Below are 22,093 nucleotides of genomic sequence, written 5' to 3' on the forward strand. Positions count from 1 at the left end.
CCAGTCCTGGTTTCACAGTGACACCTGAAGGCATCACTGGCTCTGTGTGTGTGTGTGTGTGTGTGTGTGTGTGTGTGTGTGTGTGTGTGTGTGTGTGTGTGTGTGTGTGTGAGTGTGAGTGAGTGTGTTCCTGTACTTGTATCCTTGTGAGGACCCTTTAAAGCATTAACTTACAGGGTGAGGACATTTTGTCTGGTCCTCAGTTCTTCAAAGACTTAGAGGGTGAACATTTGGTTTTAGAGTTAAGTTAAGATAAGTTAAGTTAAAATAAGTTAAGTTAAGATAAGTTAAGTTAAAATAAGTTAAGTTAAGATAAGTTAAGTTAAAATAAGTTAAGTTAAGATAAGTTAAGGAACGTATCATGCCGATTAGAGTCCTCACTAAGATACAAGTACAAACGTGTGTGAGAGAGACCCCCCCCCCCCCAACACAGTTAGTTTTAAGTCCAGAGCAGCTGCTGCCTCAGTCTACCTGGACACTGATGACATCATGTCGTCTCTGCGTTGTGATTGGCTGCAGTGAGTTAGAGCTCAGCTGTGTGTCAGTGATTGTGTCAGTGAGTGTCAGTGAGTGTCAGTGAGCTGTTGATGAACATGAACGTCCTTGTCCTCTGCTTCGTCCTCAGTGTCTCAGCTGAAGGTAAGACACACAGAGACAGACACAACAGACAGTCAGTGGATCAGATTTTATTTGTATCATTTATATTCTGATCCTCGGATCTGAACTCTCAACAAGAGTAAAAACATGTCCTGGACATTCTGGAGCTCCAGCAGCAGAACTGAGAGCAGGTCCAAGACAAACCTGGACTTTAACTAAAACTACATCATGAAGGAAGTTTGAATCTTTAACTTAGAAGGTCTGAGATGATTCTACAGGAGAAGAGCCTGATGCTGAAAGCTCTGACTCCTCCTCTAGGTAACAGTCATTTAACTAACCACCCAGAGTTAACTAACTAACCACTCAGTTTACTAACCCACCACACAGAGTTAACTAACTGACCCCTCAGAGTTAACTAACTAACCACTTAGTTAACTAACTAACCACCCAGAGTTAACTAACTAACCACTCAGTTAACTAACCCACCACACAGAGTTAACTAACTGACCCCTCAGAGTTAACTAACTAACCACTTAGTTAACTAACTAATCACTCAGAGTTAACTAACTAACCACTCAGTTAACTAATTTACCACACAGAGTTAACTAACTGACCCCTCAGAGTTAACTAACTAACCACTTAGTTAACTAACTAACCACCCAGAGTTAACTAACTAACCATTCAGTTAACTAACCCACCACACAGAGTTAACTAACTGACCCCTCAGAGTTAACTAACTAACCACTTAGTTAACTAACTAATCACTCAGAGTTAACTAACTAACCACTCAGTTAACTAATTTACCACACAGAGTTAACTAACCCACCACCCAGAGTTAACTTACTAACCACTCAGTTAACTAACTAACCATTCAGTTAACTAACTAATCACTCAGAGTTAACGAACTAATCACTCAGAGTTAACCAACTAACTAACCACTCAGAGTTAACTAGCTAATCACACAGAGTTAACTAACCACTCAGTTAACTAATTTACCACAGAGTTAACTAACTAAGCACACAGAGTTAACTAACTAACCACTCAGAGTTTACTAGCTAATCACACAGAGTTAACTAACTAACCACTCAGTTAACTAATTTACCACACAGAGTTAACTAACTAAGCACACAGAGTTAACTAACTAACCCACCACACAGTTAACTAACTAACCACTCAGTCAACTAACCACTCAGTTAACTAACCCACCACCCAGAGTTAACTAACTAACCACTCAGTTAACTAACCCACCACCCAGAGTTAACTAACTAACCACTCAGTTAACTAACCACCCAGAGTTAACTAACCCACCACACAGAGTTAACTAACTAATCACTCAGTCGACTAACCACCCAGAGTTAACTAACTAACCACTCAGAGTTAACTAACTAACCACTCAGTTAACTAACCCACCACACAGAGTTAACTAACTAACCACTCAGAGTTAACTAATTTACCACTCAGAGTTAACTAACTAACTAACCACCCAGAGTCAGTTAACCAGCTCTTGTGTCTTCAGGTCTACATGTGGACCGTCAAGTGGTCGGTTGCTCAGACCATGAAGGTGAGCAGGCCTATAACCTGGATGGTGAAGAGAAGTGGTTCGCTGACTTCATCAAAAGGGAAGGAGTCGAGCCTCAGCCCCCCTTTGTTGATCACGTGAGCTACGTGGACGGAACTTATCAAACAGCTGAGGCCAATCAACAAGCCTGCAAAACAAGCCTGGACAATGCACGCAGAGCTATGAAGGACTTTAAGATCGAAGATGGTAAAAATAAACAAATACTTTTGTCAATACAACAAAATAATCCATGTTCACAAATCAAGACGATCCAGTCTGAGCTGTGTGTGTGTGTGTGTGTGTGTGTGTGAGTGTGTGTGTGTGAGTGTGAGTGTGTGTGTGTGAACTGTGTGTGTGTGTGTGAGTGAGAGAGTGTGTGTGTGTGAGCTGTGTGTTTGTGTGTGTGTGAGCTGTGTGTGTGTGTGTGAGCTGTGTGTGAGTGTGAGTAAGCTGTGTGTGTGTATCAGTAGAGTGTGTGAGCTGTGTGTGTGTGTGTGTGTGTGTGTAAGCTGTGTGTGTGAGCTGTGTGTTCGTAGTGTGTGTGTGCTGTGTGTGTGTGTCAGTAGATGTTACACTGGTGTGGGTCACCAGTTACCTGCTGTTTGTTTAAGAAGTTTTATTTCTGGACTCGATTGTTTCAGATCATTCAGCTGAAAACACAAACACATGAACTGATGATGTGTGTGGCACCAAGTAGAAACTCTGCGTTGTTTATTGATAACAGTCGTGTTCCTGTACAGATCCTCCCTCCAGTCCGATGATCTACACCAGAGACGCGGTGGAGCTCGGAGGGGAAAACACCCTGATCTGTCATGTGACTGGTTTCTACCCTGCTCCCGTTCACGTCTACTGGACCAAGAACGGAGTGAACGTGACTGAAGGAACAAGTCTCAACGTTCCTTATCCCAACACAGATGGTTCCTTCAGACAGACGGCCAGACTGAAATTCATCGCTCAGCAGGGAGACGTCTACAGCTGCACAGTGTCACACCTGGCTCTGGACCAATCACTGACCAAGATCTGGGGTAAGAGGTGTTTCTTTAAAGAAAGATTAAAAGACATAACTGACCAAACTGCATGAGCGGTAACATCTGTGTTGTGTCTCCAGATGTGGACGTGCAGCAGCCCAGTGTTGGACCGGCTGTGTTTTGTGGAGTGGGTCTGAGCGTCGGTCTGCTCGGAGTTGCTGCTGGAACCTTCTTCCTCATCAAAGGGAACGAGTGCAGCTGATTGGCTGCAGCTGATTGGCTGCAGCTGATTGGCTGCAGCTGATTGGCTGCAGCTGATTGGCTGCAGCTGATTGAGACATTTTCCTGCTTTTTTCTCAGCTGAAGCTTCGTCTCGTGTTTTGCAGCTTCGACGCGTTGTAACAAAGATCATAAATATCATCTGTCTCTGTTTTCAATCAGTAACGTTCTGAAATCTTCTGCTCAACTTTTATAATTCAGTTCAACACTGAAGAGGAATAAAGTTTTATCAACAGTAAATGTAAACATGACTCATCATTTGTTCCACTTCCTGATGTCGAAGAATAAAAAAAAAAAAAACTTTAACACATGATGTAATATATTCGTTGGTCAATTTTGTGCTTCGAGGCGTTGTGATGTCATCAGGGTTGAAAGACGGTGAGCATAGAAAAGAGGGAGTAAGGAACGGAAGAACAAAACAATATAATTATATATATAATATATGAATATACAGTAAACTATGAACTATAAATATATAGTTTGAAGCATTGAATCGCACCAGGGATGAAAACCGCCTCCCCTGATTATGATAATGAGCTGAACTGCCAGTTGAGAGTCTCTCCTCCACTCACCTGACCAGGAGCTCAGGGGAGGAGCCACATCCTCAGCAGGTGAAGCCGGTCAAACCCCCCCACCCTCACATCATCGGGGTCTCACTCCCCCCCATTCATGAGGTCACGAGTGTGTCTGAAATGACCAGTTGAGTGATGTCGTCAAAACAACGACAGCGTAACAACAAAAACCACCAACAGTTGTTTACGGATCCATCAGGACGTGAAGTCCTTTGATTTCTTTTGATCTCAGGATGCTGATGTGAGAAGATAAATATCAGGAGATGAATCCTTGATAAACGTACTGAGAAGTTAAAGACTTGACTTGTTTAATGGGAGATTCTGTCTCAGTATAGTTAATTAGCTTTCAGGACTCGTTCACACCTTGTTTGTTTCAGACTCTTCAGTTCAGTCTGAACCGTCTTTGAAACGTCTGCAGCTCGTCCACAATGCTGCTGCTCTCCTCCTGACGAGAGAGACAGAGGGAGATCATATTACACCTGCGCTGCCTCTCTGGCTTCCTGTTCGCCACAGGATCGATCTTAAAGTGTCATTAACTTTGAAATCTCTAAACGGACTGGCACCACCTCACTCAGCTGAACTTCATATTCACGCTCCGGTTAGAAGCTCACAGCTCCTCCTGGACCTAAAGCAAGACTCATAACCAGAGGAGATCGAACCGTCGCAGTAGTCGCCTCAAACTTGTGGAACAACTGAACACTTGACATTAGAGCTGCCTCACACTTCAAATCATTACTAAAACCCATTTTCTTTTCCCAGCAGCTTTTATTTTATTTTATTAATATTAAATATTGAATATCTTATTTTATTGTATTTTAATTTGAATTATTCTACTTTCTATCTTATTTGACTTTACTACTCGTTGCTTCTTGTTGGACCGTTTACCTGTGAAGAACTTTGGTCAACCAAGGTGTTCTGGGTCTGGATCACACTGAACCTCGGTTCTGTTTCAGAGTGAAACACCAATCACAGGAAGTAGAGTGTGTAGGTGTTGTGTAACCTAAACCATGAACATGGCCGTAGATAAGTGAACAGTGGTTCTGGTGGAATGAAGGGTGGGGGGGGGGCAGCACGTGAAGCCTGGTCCACATGGACCAGGAGGAGAATAAGAGTCAGACTCTGTAGATGCTGAACTTTAAACCTGAGCAGCTTCAGAACATGAAGTTACTGAGTCCTGAACTTTTCCTCTGGACTCTGACTCTGACTTCCTCCACAGTTGTCTTCCTGGTAACAGGTGACGTTTCAGGTCATGTGATCATTTCCTCTGGTTTTTAGAGCAGCTCTCAGTCACACAGACTCAGTGTTCGTCAAGTGAACAGAGGAACATGGCTTCATTCATCCTCAGCTTCTCCCTCTTCTTCATCACGGTCTGCACAGCAGGTAGGATCAGAACACTGATCACTGATCAATACACTGATCAATACACTGATCAATACATGGATCATTCTCTGACTCTTTTTCTTGTCTGCTCTTCAGATGGATTTCGGCATTATACGGTGGCAGACTGTGAGTTTAACTCCTCGAAGCTGAACGACATAGAGTACACACAGTCTTACTATTACAACAAACTGGAGTACGTCAGGTTCAGCAGCAGTGTGGGGAAGTACGTTGGATACACTGAGTATGGAATCAAGAACGCTGAGAGGTGGAACAATGGTCCAGAGGTGATCGCTAGAAGAGGTGAGAAGGAGAGGTACTGCTTTCACAACGTTGGAATCGACGTAGAAGCTGATCTGACGAAGTCAGGTGAGTGTGTGTGTGTTGTATGTGTGTGTGAGTGTGTGTTGTATGTGTGTGTTTGGATTGTGTGTGTGTGTGTGTTTGTAAGTGTGTGTTTGGATTGTGTGTTGTATGTTTGTGTGTTTGTAAGTGTTTGTTTGGATTGTGTGTGTGAGTGTGTGTTGTATGTGTGTTTGTAATTGTGTGTTTGGATTGTGTGTTGTATGTGTGTGTGTTTGGATTGTGTGTGTGAGTGTGTGTTGTATGTGTGTGTGTGTTGAATGTGTGTGTGTTTGGATTGTGTGTGTGTTAGTGTGTGTTGTATGTGTGTGTGTTTGTAAGTGTGTGTTTGGATTGTGTGTGTTAGTGTGTGTGTGTTTGTAAGTGTGTGTTTGGATTGTGTGTTGTATGTTTGTGTGTTTGTAAGTGTTTGTTTGGATTGTGTGTGTGAGTGTGTGTTGTATGTGTGTTTGGATTGTGTGTTGTATGTGTGTGTGTTTGTAAGTGTATGTGTGAGTGTGTGTGTGTGTGTGTTTGGATTGTGTTGTATGTGTGTGTGTTGTGTGTGTGTGAGTGTGTGTTGTATATGTGTTGTATGTGTGAGTGTTTGTGAGTGTGTGTTTGGATTGTGTTGTATGTTTGAGTGTGTGTTGTATGTGTGTGTGTTTGTAAGTGTGTTTTTGGATTGTGTGTGTGTTGTGTGTGTTTGGATTGTGTTGTATGTGTGTGTGTTGTGTGTGTTCTTCATGTTCCAGATGAAATTCATAAAGAATCTGATGAGTCAAACTTTTATTTATTGTCTTTGTTTCCTGGAAATAGACTCAGCTCGGTGTCACCACCTGCTGGTCACACGCTGTAACTACAGCCGCTGACACTGAAGCTTCTCTTTGCTTCTTTATGAAATAAAATAAAGGATGAAACAATCCTCTGATGTTTTCAGTTGATCAATCGAACCACAGACTAAGATCCAGTTCACACCTGACGTGACCAACATCTGTCTTCCAGCCAAACCCTACGTCAGGCTTCACTCTGTGGCGCCCCCAGCTGGCAAACATGCCATGTTGGTCTGCAGCGTCTTTGACTTCTACCCCAAACGGATCAAAGTGAGCTGGCAAAGAGACGGACAGGAAGTCACCTCTGATGTCACTTCCACTGATGAGCTGGCAGACGGTGATTGGTACTACCAGATCCACTCCCACCTGGAGTACATGCCCAAGTGAGTCCAGGCTCAGGTCCAGTTGGGTCCAGTTGAGTCCAGTTGATTCCAGTTGGGTCCAGTTGAGTCCAGTTGATTCCAGTTGGGTCCAGTTGAGTTCAAATCGGTCTGATAAGTCCAGTTGAGTTTAAATGGATCCAGTTGAGTCCAGTTCAGTTCAAATGGATCCAGTTGGGTCCAAGTGGGTCCAGTTGAGTTCAGTTGGGTCCAGTTGAGTCCATTTAAATCCAGTTAAGTCCAGTTGGGTTCAAATGGTTTGAGTTGGGACCAGTTAAGTTCAAATAGGTCTGATAAGTGCAGTTGGGTCCAGTTGAGTTCAAATGGATCCAGTTGAGTCCAGTTAAGTCCAGTTGGGTCCAGTTGGGTCCAAGTGGGTCCAGTTGAGTTCAGTTGGGTCCAGTTGAGTCCATTTAAATCCAGTTAAGTCCAGTTGGGTTCAAATGGTTTGAGTTGGGACCAGTTAAGTTCAAATAGGTCTGATAAGTGCAGTTGGGTCCAGTTGAGTTCAAATGGATCCAGTTGAGTCCAGTTAAGTCCAGTTGGGTCCAGTTAAGTCCAAGTGGGTCCAGTTGAGTCCAGTTGAGTCCAGTTAAGTCCAATTGGGTACAGTTGGGTCCAATTGACTTCAAATGGTTCCAGTTGAGTCCAGTTAAGTCCAGTTGGGTTCAAATGGTTCGAGTTGGTCCAGTTGAGTCCAGTTAAGTCCAGTTAGATCCAGTTGAGTTCAAATGGTTCGAGTTGGGTCCAGTTAAGTCCAAGTGGGTCCAGTTGAGTCCAGTTGAGTCCAGTTAAGTCCAATTGGGTACAGTTGGGTCCAGTTGGGTCCAGTTGACTTCAAATGGTTCCAGTTGAGTCCAGTTGGGTTCAAATGGTTCGAGTTGGTCCAGTTGGTCCAGTTAAGTCCAGTTAGATCCAGTTGAGTCCAAATGAGGTTGAGTTGGGTTGAGTTAAGTCCAGTTAAGTCCAGTTGGGTCCAGTTTGGGTTAGAGCAACAGAAACTGATGTGTTGTTTGTGTTGAATCAGGTCTGGAGAGAAGATTTCCTGTGTGGTGGAACATGCCAGCCTGAGTAAACCTCTGATCACTGACTGGGGTAAATACCTGTCTGTCACTTGTCTGTCTGCCCCCTCGTCTGTGTGCTCACCTGCTCAGCTGTCTTTCTCCCTTTCTGTGCTCAGATCCATCCATGCCTGAGTCAGAAAGAAACAAGATCGCTATTGGGACCTCAGGACTGATCCTGGGTCTGACCTTATCTCTGGCTGGATTCATCTACTACAAGAGGAAGGCCCAAGGTCAGAGCCAGAAACCCATTTCACACCAGTTTATACAGACCAAATCCAGTTTAGACCAGTTTTAATGGTGTGTATTTGTTTTGACCCTTGTCTCTTCTCTTTAAACCAGGACGGATCCTGGTTCCCACTAACTGAGTCTTGTCCTGGACCTGGACTTGGTCCTGGATCTATTTCTGTTTTCCTGATGGAAGTAAAATTAGCTGCTGCTTCAACCTGCTTTCTGTTTTCAGTCCAGCAGACTCAGCGCTGCCACCTGCTGGACTTGCTGAACACCAAATTCTCTGATGGTCTGTGCTGGTCTGAACCTGATCTAGAACCAGTCCTGTTCTCACTGTGGATCCAGACTCTGGTACATCTGCTGGATCACAAACACCTGATTTGTTGCTTCACGGTGTGAAATCTCTATTTTTTTTCTCATCCTCCTGTTGTTTAACAGTTTTAAATCCTCTTTGATTCAGATCTCAGGTGTCTATACTTTTACTGTTTTCTAATCAGAATAAACTTTGAAACTAAGAAACACGAAGTCTTTACTTTTTTTACTTTTTTAACTCGTCACTTAGCAACACTGAGAATCAGACTCCGGCAGGAAGTAGATCTTTGTTAATGACTGGACGTTAGCTTAGCTTTGTGTCTTTAGCTTTGTCAATGACTGGACGTTAGCTTAGCTTTGTGTCTTTAGCTTTGTCAATGAGTGGATATTAGCTTAGCTCAGGGGTCTCCAACGCGTTGCTTGCGAGCTGCCAGTAGCTCGCCTTCCCTTTCCAAGTAGCTCGCCAAAGGGCCAATGAATCGTACATAAATTTGAAAACTTAATTGGTCCCTCGACACATCTACTTAAACTTATGTCCAATCAAAATTCACAGTTGTCCCACCCCCTTCAAACACAAAATGATTATTTGCCAATTAGCTGTCAATCAAAAAGTTGCGGTGCTATCAATCTTGATGAGTCAGTGGTGATGTGAGATGAGCAGGAGTTTAAAATGGCGACAAGTGTCCAAACCAACAAGCGGATTAAAACGTACCATTTTCAACAAGAGTGAGACAGAATTTTGTTTTACAAGTGTGAACGACAAGTGTGTGTGTCTGATCTGTGGTGCCAGCGTGTCGGTCGGTTAAAGTTGTAATGTGGAGCGCCATTTCACCAAAGTCCACGGCAAGTTTTCGCTGGACTTTCCTGCGGGTAGCAGTCTACGAAAAGACAAGATAATGGAGCTGAAGACAATGCTTCAACGGCAACAGTCTCTGTTTACCAAACTGGCGAAGAAGGCCAATTCAGCAACAGAGGCTCGTTGGAGGTTATAAACCTTCAAAATAATGTGCATTTGAAGTCTCAGCAGCATTCACAGCATTTCTGGAGCTTGGTAGAGCCAGACAACTATGAACATCTTCACCAAGCAGCTCTGAAAATGTCTGCTTTGTTTGGGTCTACATACCTCTGAGAGTCAGCTTTTTCTGACATGAATGTCCTGAAATCAAAGCTCAGAACGAGACTGACAGATGAACATTTAATGGCTCCATAAGAGTGAACTTTAGTGGATACACTCCAGCATACACCTCTCTTGTTGACTCCTTACAGTGTCAGTCATCTCACCAGCTAAGAAAGACTGAACTTCTGAACACACACACTCACTCACACACACACACACACACACACACACACACACATTTCATTTTCAGTTGTCTTGGTGCATGTTCATAGTTTTGTGTGATACAGTGACATGGACATTTATAACAATGATAAGTAACAATATCTGTATTTGTAGTAATAATAGCTTTATGTCTTTAGCTTTGTCAATGACTGGATGTTAGCTTAGCTTTGTGTCTTTAGCTTCGTTAAAGGCTGGATGTTAGCTTAGCTTTGTGTCTTTAGCTTTGTATCTTTAGCTTTTTTAAAGACTGGACATTAGCTTAGCTTGGTAAATGACTGGATATTAGCTTAGCTTTGTATGTAGCTTTGAGGGGCTACATTTGTGCTCTGGATTAGTTTTTTCTGTTGTTGACTTTTCATTTGTTTCTCTGTTGGATTCATTTTTAACTTTTTCTCTGGTTTGAACATTAAATTCTGACCTGAAAAGAAAGTGTATAGAAACATATGTACAGAAAGTGCACTGGTTGGTGGAGACAGGGCTCCTGTTGTCGTCCATCTTCCTTCCATTAATCAATGAGAAACGTTTTTCATTTCAATTTCTTACTTTTTTAATTTGACTGAACACAAGGACAGTTTTCAGGCAGGAGAAATCTTCCAGTCACAAACAAGTAAGGACATATGACTTGTAACTGTGGCATGACAGGTGAGGAGACGAGTGTGTCACATGGTAACCTGTCGTCATGCTCAGCCCCATGATAACAATGGTAAAAGAAAACAAACACCTGAACAAATCAAAAGAAAAAAGTTAACTAACCCACTAACTAACTATAACCACCTAACATTGATTACTAATTATTTATCCAATTAGCTAATAAGCCAATCCCCTGTGGCATCACAGAAAAAAAAAGAAATGTCACACCCATAACAGATGCTGTTGCCATGGCAACAAAGCCAGACAGACCAGTTTCAGTAGTCTGTACTACAAAGCAGGATTTGTGGAAACTTCAGGTATAATTCAGAGTTTTCAGTCCTACAGAGCTGGTTCATTTCTTATCGGTGAAATCACCATGGTAACTGATGCTGAACAGCTGACCTGCTTCCTTTGAACCATGACATCATGTTCTTACCGTGGAGCTGCTGTGGATCGAGTCTCTGAGGAGGACCAGGGTCTTCAGAGACCCACACTCCTCTGAGATCCTCTGAGGAGTTTCTGAAAGATCTAGATTCTCCTCAGAGGATGAACCTTTGTCAGCTGCTGGAGCTTCAACAGAACCAACCTGACCCGTAGGAGCAAAGTACTCACAGTACCACACACTGTCTACATGTACTTCACTTGTGACCTGTTCACTGTGGCTGATGCAGCGGAGCTCAACAAAAACACTGTGTTCCCTGAACATCTGTCCATGCAGAAATGTAAAAAGCCATTTCATTGTACATGTGTGTACTAATATCAATATACAGTAGAAATAGAAATGTTGTACCTGTTGTAAAGATTTGAAAATCAGTCTACTTCCTTCTTTACAGTATATCTGTGTGTTCTATTTCCTCTCCAGCTGAGCTTGAAGCCACCAGGGTCTCACCTGAAAGACTAGAACTGTCCCACACAGTGACGATACATGTCAATGATGTGATGGAGACACAAAGGACTTCATATTCAGAAGCTAACCCTAACCCACTCTTGTTAACGACAGAACACTTTTACTATAGGTAGGAAAACCTGAGTTAACTTAACGAGTTGAAACCAGCGTCATGTGACCACTTAGCCTGACTGTGATTGTTAGGTTAAGTTCAGCTGGATAACTGAAAGAGATTCTGGATATGTTGAACCTGCTTCGTAGAACAGACCCTGAACTGGACTGTGATCTGGTTTACCACCTGTCCCTGAACAGCCAATCAGAGTCAGTCATACCTGATGTTTACATAATAATTTTAACATTGTGTTAAAGTTTTCATAAACAAATAAGTGATAAATAAATAAATAAAGATGAATAAATTAACTGAAGGTTGATCAATAGTTTGGTTTTTTACTCGAAAGATTATAAATCTTCGTTCTGCCAATCCTCAGTGGCAGTGACATCAGAGCGTGTGCTGATTGGTAGGTTTCAGGATGTGGGTGTGGTTAAAGCTGCACTGTCATATGGAGGATCACGTCACAGAAAATTACAAGACACGAGATGTGTGTTTACACGGGATCATGTGAGTCAGTGAATGCATCACAAGGTTTTAACAGGACACATCTGGATTGTGCAGCTGTCATGTGTCTGTGTGTACGTGTCTATTTGTCATTGATCCGCAGCTTGAAGGAAACTCGTCCGGCGAACTTGTCCCTCTCGCTGCCGGAGGCGAGAGTGTTGGAGTTGATTTTACACTCGACGTTGATGTCTGTGTTCAGAGAGGCGTTCAGGAACTTCACGGCCACCAGCGGCTGAGTGTAGTTCACCTGAGGCATCAAACACACTCGTCAGGACGATGTGATCGAGATGAGACGCTGCATCTTTACCACATCAACGGTATTATATATATACATATATATATATATATATATATATATATATATATATACATAGAGAGAGAGAGAGAGAGAGAGAGAGAGAGGGAGAGGGAGTGTGTGTGTTACCTGAGCTTTCTTGCCGTAGTATGGGTAGTACATAAGATTGAATGTCCCATTTGGAGGATAATACACCAGCTGTCCAATCTTATCACTGTCCTCCCTCTGAAAACACACACACACACACACACAGACTGATCGATGTAAAACCCCCCCACATAGAGGGGACAGTAAATGCAGGCGTTTCATTGGCCAGACAGACGTTACCGTGGAGCATTGGGGGGGTGTTGTTCTACTGCTCTACTGTTAAACTGTGCTACGGTTCTTACCCACTCATCTTTCCCCACTCTGTACGTCTGAAGAGAGACAGACAGGTTCAGACAGACAGGTACAGACAGACTGGTACAGACAGGTACTGACAGACAGTTACAGACAGACAGGTACAGACAGGTACTGACAGACAGTTACAGACAGACAGGTACGGACAGACAGGTAAGGACAGACAGGTACAGACAGACAGGTACAAACAGTTACTGACAGACAGTTACAGACAGACAGGTACAGACAGGTACTGACAGACAGTTACAGACAGACAGGTACTGACAGACAGTTACAGACAGACAGGTACGGACAGACAGGTAAGGACAGACAGGTACAGACAGACAGGTTCGGACCTTGGCTCCACAGGTGACGTAAGGAGACTGTCCCTCCTTTCCCGGCAGCATGTTGATGACCTGGAGAGACGGACGGGTAGACAGACAGGTCAGAGGAGGACAGTTAGTGGAGGTGTGTCTTCACTCACCTCACGATTCAGAGACGGTTTGATTCACAGCGATGCATCGATGCATTTCAATGTATCACATCCACAATATATTACTGCACATGGCTTTCATCACTTCATATCAGTTAAATCTGTGAAAATGGACAGTGGTCCCAACACTGAGTTGACTTTCATCCAGTTTAGACTTATGTGCTACAACTAAAACTTAAAAAGACAAATTCTGATTATGTCTTTTACTGATTCAAGGTGTCCCCACCTGGCCCCCCATAGCAGCACCACTGCACTGAGGTTCATTACTCCGCTGGTCAACAAGGGACTCTGCTCCTCGGATGTTTTTAATCACGTAGAGCGCAAAGAGGTCAGAGGTCGACGTACCCGATTCAGTTTGATGAGGATGCAGGGCTGACCTCTGCTGTAACCATAGAAACGATCTGAGACCCCAGAGCAGTCCTCCAACATCGTCCGATTAAACTGACAGGAACGCTTCGGATTGTTCCTCACCTGTGGAGAGACAGACAGGTGAGCAGAGAGAGGGAGACAGGTATTCAAACAGCTAGAGAGTGAGACAGGTTTACCTCGCCACTGTCCTCTTGAATGAAGTATTGATCTGGAGGACAGTAATCATTGGTCTGAACCTGGTAGCTGTCGTTGTACGCTGCAGACAGACAGGTGAAGAGACAGACCATTAGAGAGACAGGTAGACAGACAACTGTTGACGTTGATCATAACAGTTGAACTAAACTTAATTTAGTCACATAAACATGAAATCAATATAAATATTAATGTTTATGTCTTACGAGACAGGAAGGTGTTGAGGTTGTGGACGAAGCCGTCCCAGCTCTCAGTCTCTGACACAGAGAACGTGATCTCCAGCTGATCACCCTTCGGACGAATCATCATCCCTGAAACATGTTAGCGACACAGTAATTAACCAATCACAGCTTGGAACTCATTAACCAATCACAGCCCGGAGCTCATTAACCAATCACAGCCCGGAGCTTGTTAACCAATCACAGATTGGAGGGATAGAGCAGGGATGATGGATTGATGAAGGACAGAGGAATGATGGGACTTCCCAAACTGGTTAACAATATTAATAAAGTAATAGTTATATAGTGAAATAGCAACATAGTGAAAAGGTAATATAAAGTAATATTAATGTAGTGAAATAGTAATATAAGGTATTAGTAATATAAAGTAATAGTAATGTAAAGTAATAAAGTCAAATAATACTAGAAACTTAAAGTATTAGCAATAAAAAGTAATAATATAGTGAAATAGTAAAAGTCATATAAAGTATAAGTTATATAAAGTAATAGTAATATAGTGAAATAGTAATAGTAAGTAATAGTAATATAAGCTATTGGTAATATAAAGTAATAGTAATACAAGTAACATTATGTCGTCTCCACCAGTCACATGATGTATCGTGTGTTTGATTCTCTCACCTGGAGTGACCAGGCGGTCCTGCCAGGTGGGCTTGTAGTCGTCGAGCGTGAGCAGCATGATGTACATGGTGAGAACAAACATTCCCGCCAGAAACAAGTAGAAGATCAGGTAGAAGAGCAGGATCAGACCTGGGGGGAGGGGAAACCACGGTTTTTATTTAACAGTAATATATCTGACACCGCCCCCCCCCCCCCCTCTTTAAATGTCATCATTATAATCCTCTTGTGTGTAGCCCCGCCCCCTTCTGATGACCTACATTCAGTCTGAATAGAGGGAGGAGGGAGACACAGATGGGGGAGGGTGTAATCTCTTCTTCTTCGTTTGGTTTATTGACGGATGGGAACCAATGTCTCTGATTGGCTGTCAGCTTTATGAAATCATCTGCAGGTTACCATAGCAACCACACACATTTTCTCCTCAGGACCTGTGACCTCAGAGATCTTTGAAAACCTCAGGGCTCTGAGCGCCCCCCAGGGGCCAGGACTGTCTATGTCTGATCATGTGGTCAAACGGCACGCTCTGCAGATTGGATGCAGTTGTTGGGGTTTGATGCTGTTGTTGGTGGTGTAGTGCTGTTGTTGGTGGTGTGGTGCTGTTGTTGGGGTTTGATGCTGTTGTTGGTGTTTCATGCTGTTGTTGGTGGTGTGGTGCTGTTGTTGGTGTTTGATGCTGTTGTTGGTGGTGAAGTGCTGTTGTTGGGGTTTGATGCTGTTGTTGGGGTTTCATGCTGTTGTTGGTGGTGAAGTGCTGTTGTTGGGGTTTGATGCTGTTGTTGGGGTTTCATGCTGTTGTTGGTGGTGAAGTGCTGTTGTTGGGGTTTGATGCTGTTGTTGGGGTTTCATGCTGTTGTTGGTGGTGAAGTGCTGTTGTTGGGGTTTGATGCTGTTGTTGGTGGTGAAGTGCTGTTGTTGGGGTTTGATGCTGTTGTTGGGGTTTGATGCTGTTGTTGAGGTTTGATGCTGTTGTTGGGTTTGATGCTGTTGTTGAGGTTTGATGCTGTTGTTGGGTTTGATGCTGTTGTTGGGGTTTGATGCTGTTGTTGAGGTTTGATGCTGTTGTTGGGTTTGATGCTGTTGTTGGGGGTTTGAATCTTAGAAAAAGCTGTTGCTAACCAGCTGTGTGATTAGTCAGATAGTAACGGTTTGCTGGACAAATTTCAGTCAGGATGTAGAATCCATCACAGCTCAGAAACAGCTGTTAAAAGTCGCTAATGACCTTTTCATGGCCTCAGATGATGGACTTGTCTCTGTCCTCGTCCTCGCACATGCAAGTTAGTCATGGAGTTCCTCAAGGTTCTGTCCTTGGACCGATACTCTTCACCTTATATATGCTCCCTTAGGCAACATCATCAGAAAGCACCACAGACTCTTCCATTGTTACGCAGACGACACCCAGCTGTACATTTCTCTGAAGCCTGATGAATCTAATCACTTAGTTCAACTTCAGGAACGTCTCAGGAACATCGAGGCCTGGATGAGCCAGAACTTCTTACTTCTAATTCAGACTGAGGTCGTTGTCATTGACCCTCAACATCTCAGAGAATCACTGTCTGAACAGAGTCACCTTGGTGTCAGTTTGTCCTCCAGCTCCACTGTGAGGAACCTTGAGTTATGTTGGACCAGGACATTTGACCAACACATAGAACAAGTCTCTAGGACAGCTTTCTTCCACCTGCACAATATTAAGAACATTAGAAACATCCTGTCTCAGAAGGACGCTGAGAAACTCGTCCATTTGTTCTCTAGACTAGATTAACTCTTTATTATCAGGACGTCACAGGAAGTCTGAGAAAAGTCTCCAGTTGGTCAAAGTGCTGCAGCAGAGTGCTGACAGGAAGTAGAAGGACAGATCTTATTACTCCTGTCTTCTCTACATCGGCTCCCTGTAAAATCCAGAATATCAAGATCCTGCTCCTCACATTTAAAACCCTGAACAATCAAACCCTTCATATGTCAAAGAGCTGATAACACCATGTCATCCAGAAAGATCAGTTCACTACCAAAACACAGGTTCTCCTGTGGTTCTAGAGTCTGTAAGAGGAGAACAGGAGGTAGAACCTTCAGCTACCAGGCTCCTCTCCTGTGGAACCAGCTCCCACTCTGGGTTCTAGAGTCTGTAAGAGGAGAACAGGAGGTAGAACCTTCAGCTACCAGGCTCCTCTCCTGTAGAACCAGCTCCCACTCTGGGTTCTAGAGTCAGACACCATCTCTACATTTAAAGTTAAATTAAAACGTTCCTCTTTGATAAAGTCTAAAGTTCTGGATCAGGTCCTGAACCATCACTTAGTTATGCTGCTATAGGTCTAGACTGCTGGGGGAACTCCCATCATGCACTGAGGGAGAACTCCCATCATGCACTGAGCACCTCTCCACTTCTCTCTGTCTCTCTGCCCCCCCCCAACATTTTTTCATTTATTTATTTTAATACATGTCAATGACTATTTCACTCTGTCCTCCCATAGTCTCTCTCTCTCTCTCTCTCATTTCAGATGTCTCTCACTCCAGAGCCTCAGGACAACAACTTTTACTATTATCACTATTAATAATTACAATATCTCAGTGATTGATTATGATATGAATTGTGTCTGCGATCAATAATAATGAATCGTCTTTACACTGTTGTTTACATTTTAACTCGTCAGATCTGACACCTGATGGTGATCAAGTGTTCCCGGTCTTTCTCGCCTCTCTCTCTCCCCCTCCTCACTATCTCTCTCTCTTCTCCCCCCCTCTCTCCTCCCCATGTCGCTCTCCTCCCCCGGTGGAGGCAGATGTCTCCTCTCTGAGTCTGGTTCTTGAGGTTTCTCTCTGTTAATGAGGGAGTTTTGCCTCCACAGTCTCAAAGTGCTGCTCATCGTGGGAACGGTTGGTTTCTCTAGATTTTGATTTTAATAAATAAAATTGAATTGAATTGATGCAGTTGTTGGTGGTGTGGTGCTGTTGTTGGGGGTTTGATGCTGTTGTGTCACACCGCGGTGAGGTTTGTCTTGTTCTGGGTTTTTTGTCTGACGTGACTTCCTGTTTTATTCTGAAAATGAACTCTCCTCTCGTTTCAGGTCATTTGCCTGTCCTCATGTGTTACTGCTCTGATTGTCTGATCGTGTCCACCTGTTGCTCATCAGCTTCAGGTGTTTTATAGTCTGTGTCTCGTTGTCTTGTGCCTGAGTGTAACGTTTCTGCCAGGCACCCCAGCCAGTCGCCACAGTCCACGTTGTCTCAGCTTTGCTCGTTGCTCGTCACGTAAACCTTCATTCTTTGCCTCTTTGCAAGTGATCTTTTGTTTGTATTTTTCACAGATAGTGTCGTGCTCAGTTTTACTTTAATAGCCTCAGTAGGAGTGATTTTTGGTTCTAGTTAAAAATTAATAGTGAGAAGAAGAGCCTCTGATTTTTAGGAGTGCGTTTTCATTTGGTCTTTTTTTGAGCCGAGTCTGGTTTTCCTCCTTAGGGAGTGTTTTGAGTTTGTAATTTATGACCCTTTTGTTTTCCTCCTAGTGGAGTGATTTTCTGTTCATACAGTTCTCTTTAGTTTTTGTGTGTTTCTTTTCCCTCCTTCACGGAATGGGTTTGTGTTATTGGAAGAATTATCTTCCTGTTTATTTTGGGATATTTCTTCATAGACCAGATAGCTATTTTTTCATAGCCTTTTATTTTGGTCACTCTGTTTGAGAGTTTGAAGAATATTAAAATAAAGTCTGAGTTAACCGTCATTCCTCTGCATCTGAGTCCTTTTCAAGTCCAGGCCTGACAAGTTGTTGGGGTTTTGATGCTGTTGTTGGTGGTGTGGTGCTGTTGTTGGTGGTTTGATGCTGTTGTTGGGGGTTTGGTGCTGTTGTTGGTGGTTTGATGCTGTTGTTGGTGGTTTGATGCTGTTGTTGGGGGTTTGGTGCTGTTGTTGGTGGTTTGATGCTGTTGTTGGGGGTTTGATGCTGTTGTTGGGGGTTTGATGCTGTTGTTGGGGGTGTGGTGCTGTTGTTGGTGGTTTGATGCTGTTGTTGGGGGTTTGATGCTGTTGTTGGGGGTGTGGTGCTGTTGTTGGGGGTGTGATGCTGTTGTTGGGGGTTTGGTGCTGTTGTTGGGGGTGTGATGCTGTTGTTGGGGGTTTGATGCTGTTGTTGGGGGTGTGGTGCTGTTGTTGGGGGTTTGATGCTGTTGTTGGGGGTGTGGTGCTGTTGTTGGGGGTTTGATGCTGTTGTTGGGGGTGTGATGCTGTTGTTGGGGGTTTGATGCTGTTGTTGGGGGTTTGATGCTGTTGTTGGGGGTTTGATGCTGTTGTTGGGGGTGTGATGCTGTTGTTGGGGGTGTGGTGCTGTTGTTGGTGGTGTGGTGCTGTTGTTGGGGGTTTGATGCTGTTGTTGGGGGTGTGGTGCTGTTGTTGGTGGTTTGATGCTGTTGTTGGTGGTTTGATGCTGTTGTTGGTGGTTTGATGCTGTTGTTGGTGGTGTGGTGCTGTTGTTGGGGGTTTGATGCTGTTGTTGGGGGTTTGATGCTGTTGTTGGGGGTGTGGTGCTGTTGTTGGGGGTGTGGTGCTGTTGTTGGGGGTGTGGTGCTGTTGTTGGGGGTTTGATGCTGTTGTTGGGGGTTTGATGCTGTTGTTGGGGGTGTGGTGCTGTTGTTTGGGGTGTGGTGCTGTTGTTGGGGGTTTGATGCTGTTGTTGGGGGTGTGGTGCTGTTGTTGGTGGTTTGATGCTGTTGTTGGGGGTTTGATGCTGTTGTTGGTGGTGTGGTGCTGTTGTTGGTGGTTTGATGCTGTTGTTGGTGGTGTGGTGCTGTTGTTGGGGGTGTGGTGCTGTTGTTGGTGGTGTGGTGCTGTTGTTGGGGGTTTGATGCTGTTGTTGGGGGTTTGTTGTTGGGGGTGTGATGCTGTTGTTGGGGGTTTGGTGCTGTTGTTGGTGGTGTGGTGCTGTTGTTTGGGGTTTGATGCTGTTGTTGGGGGTGTGGTGCTGTTGTTGGGGGTTTGATGCTGTTGTTCATACGTGGTGAAGGACTCACACTGAACCTGTTAAACTTCCTCCTGCAGAGTTAATGTGATCAGACGTGTCCTCTGGTGCAGATTAAACCAGATTAACAGAAACCTGATCCTGGTTCAGAGGTTCAGGGTCACCATCATATGAACCACACTTTTCTTTCTTTTCTTTCGTCTGGTTTGAACGTTCAGGATGTTTGATTCCTGTATGTTGCCGGTGAGGCAAAAACAGGAATAGCACCTGGACCACTATCCCTTCCTTATGTCTGTACAGGTGACATGTTATATGTTATATGTGACCGACGACATATTACGTGTGTTGACATTCAGTAATTGACTCGAATTGTTGGGGCACTGTTACCATGGATACAGCAGTGTTTACAGCAGACCAATCCGAGCAGACGGTGTGAGACAGATGATGTTTGAACATGACAGCAGGTTAACGTGTTCATGTAGAATCCAGATTAAAAACACATGTACACTTAAACATGTTGTACCGTCCCTTTAAGATGAGACAACTGTCCTCATTAATAAATTAAGACCTCTGTGTGTGTTTGTATGCATTTGTGTGTGCGTGTTAGTGTGTCTGTGTGCAGGGATGTGTGCGGACAGATTACAGTCCAATCAACCTCGTCTGTCTGTTTAATCCAGATTAACACAAACTCTGTGTGTGTGTGTGTGTGTGTGTGTGTGTGTGTGTGTGTGTGTGTGTGTGTGTGTGTGTGTGTGTTCATCAAGGCCAAACATCTACTGCCCTAATGCATGATGGGAGACATTATGACATCATCACAGAGTAGTTATATAAAGACTGAGCAGCAGTTATATCTTATACAGACGGTCTGAACAGGTGTGCACTGGTGTGACTGACAGCTGACTGGTGTTTTTTCTATCAATCGTCCAGTCTCCTTTAAGAGAGAGAGAATAATAGATTATAAATAGAGAGAGAGAGAGAGAGAATGACCTTCAGACAGGACATGGCTCACAGAGGACGAGCGAGCATCACTGGCACTGATTGAGAGATATATGTTGTTGATAAAGTTTAATATGGTTCTGTTCTTTTCTATAATTTTTTTCACATTGATTGATGAAGGTTTTATTATAAATAACTATATCTATAAAATAATTATCAAAGTAAGTACGATGTAATTATTCGGTTTAAGAGAAAAGTTACTCAATCAAACTGTTTGAATTATATAATAATTACAGGATCTTTCTACGTGTATATAATATAGTTTATTATAAATCACATATATGAATCAATTAGTTTCATGTTTTTTCATTGTAAATATTGTCACTGTTCACACTGTGTGAGTCAATAAAGATCTTTACATTCGAACATTATTTTTATTACTGATCCCCTCAGTGTTCGCTCTGACGTGACGTCATCAAATGTGTAGATCTCAACAGAAAAGTCACAGATTCATATTATTGTTAAATATAATAATTTCTCAGTCATTGTCTTTGATTATTTCAATGATCTGATTGATTCTCCACTGATCAACTGATCCATTAATCACTGCAGCTCTACCATTCAGAGTGTTATACAGTTATATATATAATTATTCATGTGTATTAGTGTTATTATATATACTTATAATTATACATGTGTATTAATACATGTCTTTGTCAGTGACAAGTTATTATAGTCATAATTACACATGTATTAATACATGTCTTTAGCAGACAGGAGTGTTATTATATAGTTACACGTGTATTAATACATGTCTTTAGCAGACAGGAGTGTACTTGTGTATTCATTGGATGAAATATTTGTATGATATAAATATAGAATGTTATGTGTGTTAGAGTGGTAGAGCGACAGTAGCTGAGACAGGGAGAGAGAGAGACTCACCCCAGCTCGTGGCGGTTCGACCCAGCAGCTCGTGGGTTCGCGGGTTCCAGAAGAATTCCCGCCACTCACTCGAGCCCTTGCGGTCCTCCTCCTTGGTTCCGGACATGATGGTGAAGATGAAGGTGAGGATGAGGATGAAGATGAGGATGAAGGTCTCAGACGGCGCGCGATGTCTCCGCTTTAATGGCACGAGCTTCCCGCCGCAGCTGCTGCTTCAACATTGATTTAAAAAGTGATCAGTCAGAGAATTGATCCGCTGGATCGATGATGGTCGAAGTGATGAGACAGAGACAGAGAGACAGGTAGAGAGAGACAGACAGAGAGAGACAGACAGAGGACAGTGTCTGTAAACCTCCCCCTCCCACAATATGACTGACATCACACCTCACTCCACCAATGACAGAGTAGCTGTGTCAGCACAGACTCCACCCCCTGTACTTTGTGTTCTACATAAAGAAGATGGGGGGGGGGCTGAGAAGCATCTGACTCATAACATCAGCTTCAGTGGTGTCGTACGTAGATCAGAAGGTCGATGCGCTCGTGGAGGAATAAAATGTATTTGTTTTATTATCGTAAATATAAAGTCGTTCATGGTTCAATTTATAAAGTTGTTCATCAGTCACCATGGTAACTGTGAGGTGTTGTCCATGTGGTCCAAGTTTATAACATTCAGACGTCCTGGAGAACACGTTCCCATGGTGTCAACTGCCC

At 43.4% G+C, this 22,093-nt stretch overlaps 3 protein-coding genes across 6 annotated transcripts; 2 read left to right on the plus strand and 1 right to left on the minus strand.

The window, feature by feature from the left end:
- Positions 1–102: 102 nt before the first annotated feature.
- LOC109643253 (HLA class II histocompatibility antigen, DP alpha 1 chain-like) lies at positions 103–3,642 on the plus strand. Of its 3 annotated transcripts, none has more exons than XM_069518914.1 (5): positions 103–639; positions 2,114–2,362; positions 2,896–3,180; positions 3,264–3,403; positions 3,460–3,642. In XM_069518914.1, exons 1-4 carry the CDS (start codon positions 588–590, stop codon positions 3,383–3,385), a joined length of 708 nt encoding a protein of 235 aa, XP_069375015.1. In that variant the 5' UTR covers positions 103–587; the 3' UTR covers positions 3,386–3,403; positions 3,460–3,642. The 3 variants fall into 3 exon arrangements, with proteins under 3 accessions (XP_069375015.1, XP_069375016.1, XP_069375014.1); XM_069518915.1 differs by having other exon boundaries at positions 3,264–3,376; positions 3,419–3,642; XM_069518913.1 differs by having other exon boundaries at positions 3,264–3,642.
- A 1,331-nt stretch (positions 3,643–4,973) lies between these two features.
- On the plus strand, positions 4,974–8,717 carry LOC109643252 (H-2 class II histocompatibility antigen, E-S beta chain). Its single transcript, XM_069518940.1, has 6 exons — positions 4,974–5,354; positions 5,451–5,720; positions 6,699–6,909; positions 7,934–8,001; positions 8,087–8,200; positions 8,310–8,717. The coding sequence occupies exons 1-6, from the start codon at positions 5,300–5,302 to the stop codon at positions 8,333–8,335; spliced, it is 744 nt and encodes a 247-aa protein (XP_069375041.1). The 5' UTR covers positions 4,974–5,299; the 3' UTR covers positions 8,336–8,717.
- On the minus strand, positions 8,308–21,753 carry atp1b2a (ATPase Na+/K+ transporting subunit beta 2a). 2 transcript variants are annotated; one of them, XM_069518938.1, is made up of 9 exons: positions 21,383–21,753; positions 14,566–14,694; positions 13,915–14,019; positions 13,693–13,772; positions 13,493–13,618; positions 13,011–13,070; positions 12,666–12,692; positions 12,406–12,501; positions 8,308–12,228 (listed from the first exon to the last, which is right to left on the minus strand). In XM_069518938.1, the coding sequence occupies exons 1-9, from the start codon at positions 21,486–21,488 to the stop codon at positions 12,064–12,066; spliced, it is 894 nt and encodes a 297-aa protein (XP_069375039.1). In that variant the 5' UTR covers positions 21,489–21,753; the 3' UTR covers positions 8,308–12,063. The 2 variants fall into 2 exon arrangements, with proteins under 2 accessions (XP_069375039.1, XP_069375040.1); XM_069518939.1 differs by lacking the exon at positions 12,666–12,692 and having other exon boundaries at positions 21,383–21,751.
- Positions 21,754–22,093: the final 340 nt, after the last annotated feature.

Source organism: Paralichthys olivaceus, chromosome 22 (assembly GCF_024713975.1).
Source record: "Paralichthys olivaceus isolate ysfri-2021 chromosome 22, ASM2471397v2, whole genome shotgun sequence".
Classification (NCBI taxonomy): Eukaryota; Metazoa; Chordata; class Actinopteri; order Pleuronectiformes; family Paralichthyidae; genus Paralichthys; species Paralichthys olivaceus.

Bases quoted from the DNA above. Each gene is read 5' to 3' on its own strand.
- LOC109643252 (XM_069518940.1), top strand. From the start codon at position 5,300: ATGGCTTCATTCATCCTCAGCTTCTCCCTCTTCTTCATCACGGTCTGC. The intron at 5,721-6,698 runs GTGAGTGTGTGT...TCTGTCTTCCAG, and splicing joins AGCTGATCTGACGAAGTCAG to CCAAACCCTACGTCAGGCTT. The intron at 8,201-8,309 runs GTCAGAGCCAGA...TCTTTAAACCAG, and splicing joins CTACAAGAGGAAGGCCCAAG to GACGGATCCTGGTTCCCACT.
- atp1b2a (XM_069518938.1), bottom strand. From the start codon at position 21,488: ATGTCCGGAACCAAGGAGGAGGACCGCAAGGGCTCGAGTGAGTGGCGG. The intron at 12,693-13,010 runs GTCCGAACCTGT...GTCTCTCTTCAG, and splicing joins ACGTCACCTGTGGAGCCAAG to ACGTACAGAGTGGGGAAAGA. The intron at 12,229-12,405 runs GTAACACACACA...TTGATGCCTCAG, and splicing joins ACTACGGCAAGAAAGCTCAG to GTGAACTACACTCAGCCGCT.
- LOC109643253 (XM_069518913.1), top strand. From the start codon at position 588: ATGAACATGAACGTCCTTGTCCTCTGCTTCGTCCTCAGTGTCTCAGCT. The intron at 2,363-2,895 runs GTAAAAATAAAC...GTTCCTGTACAG, and splicing joins GGACTTTAAGATCGAAGATG to ATCCTCCCTCCAGTCCGATG. The intron at 3,181-3,263 runs GTAAGAGGTGTT...TTGTGTCTCCAG, and splicing joins ATCACTGACCAAGATCTGGG to ATGTGGACGTGCAGCAGCCC.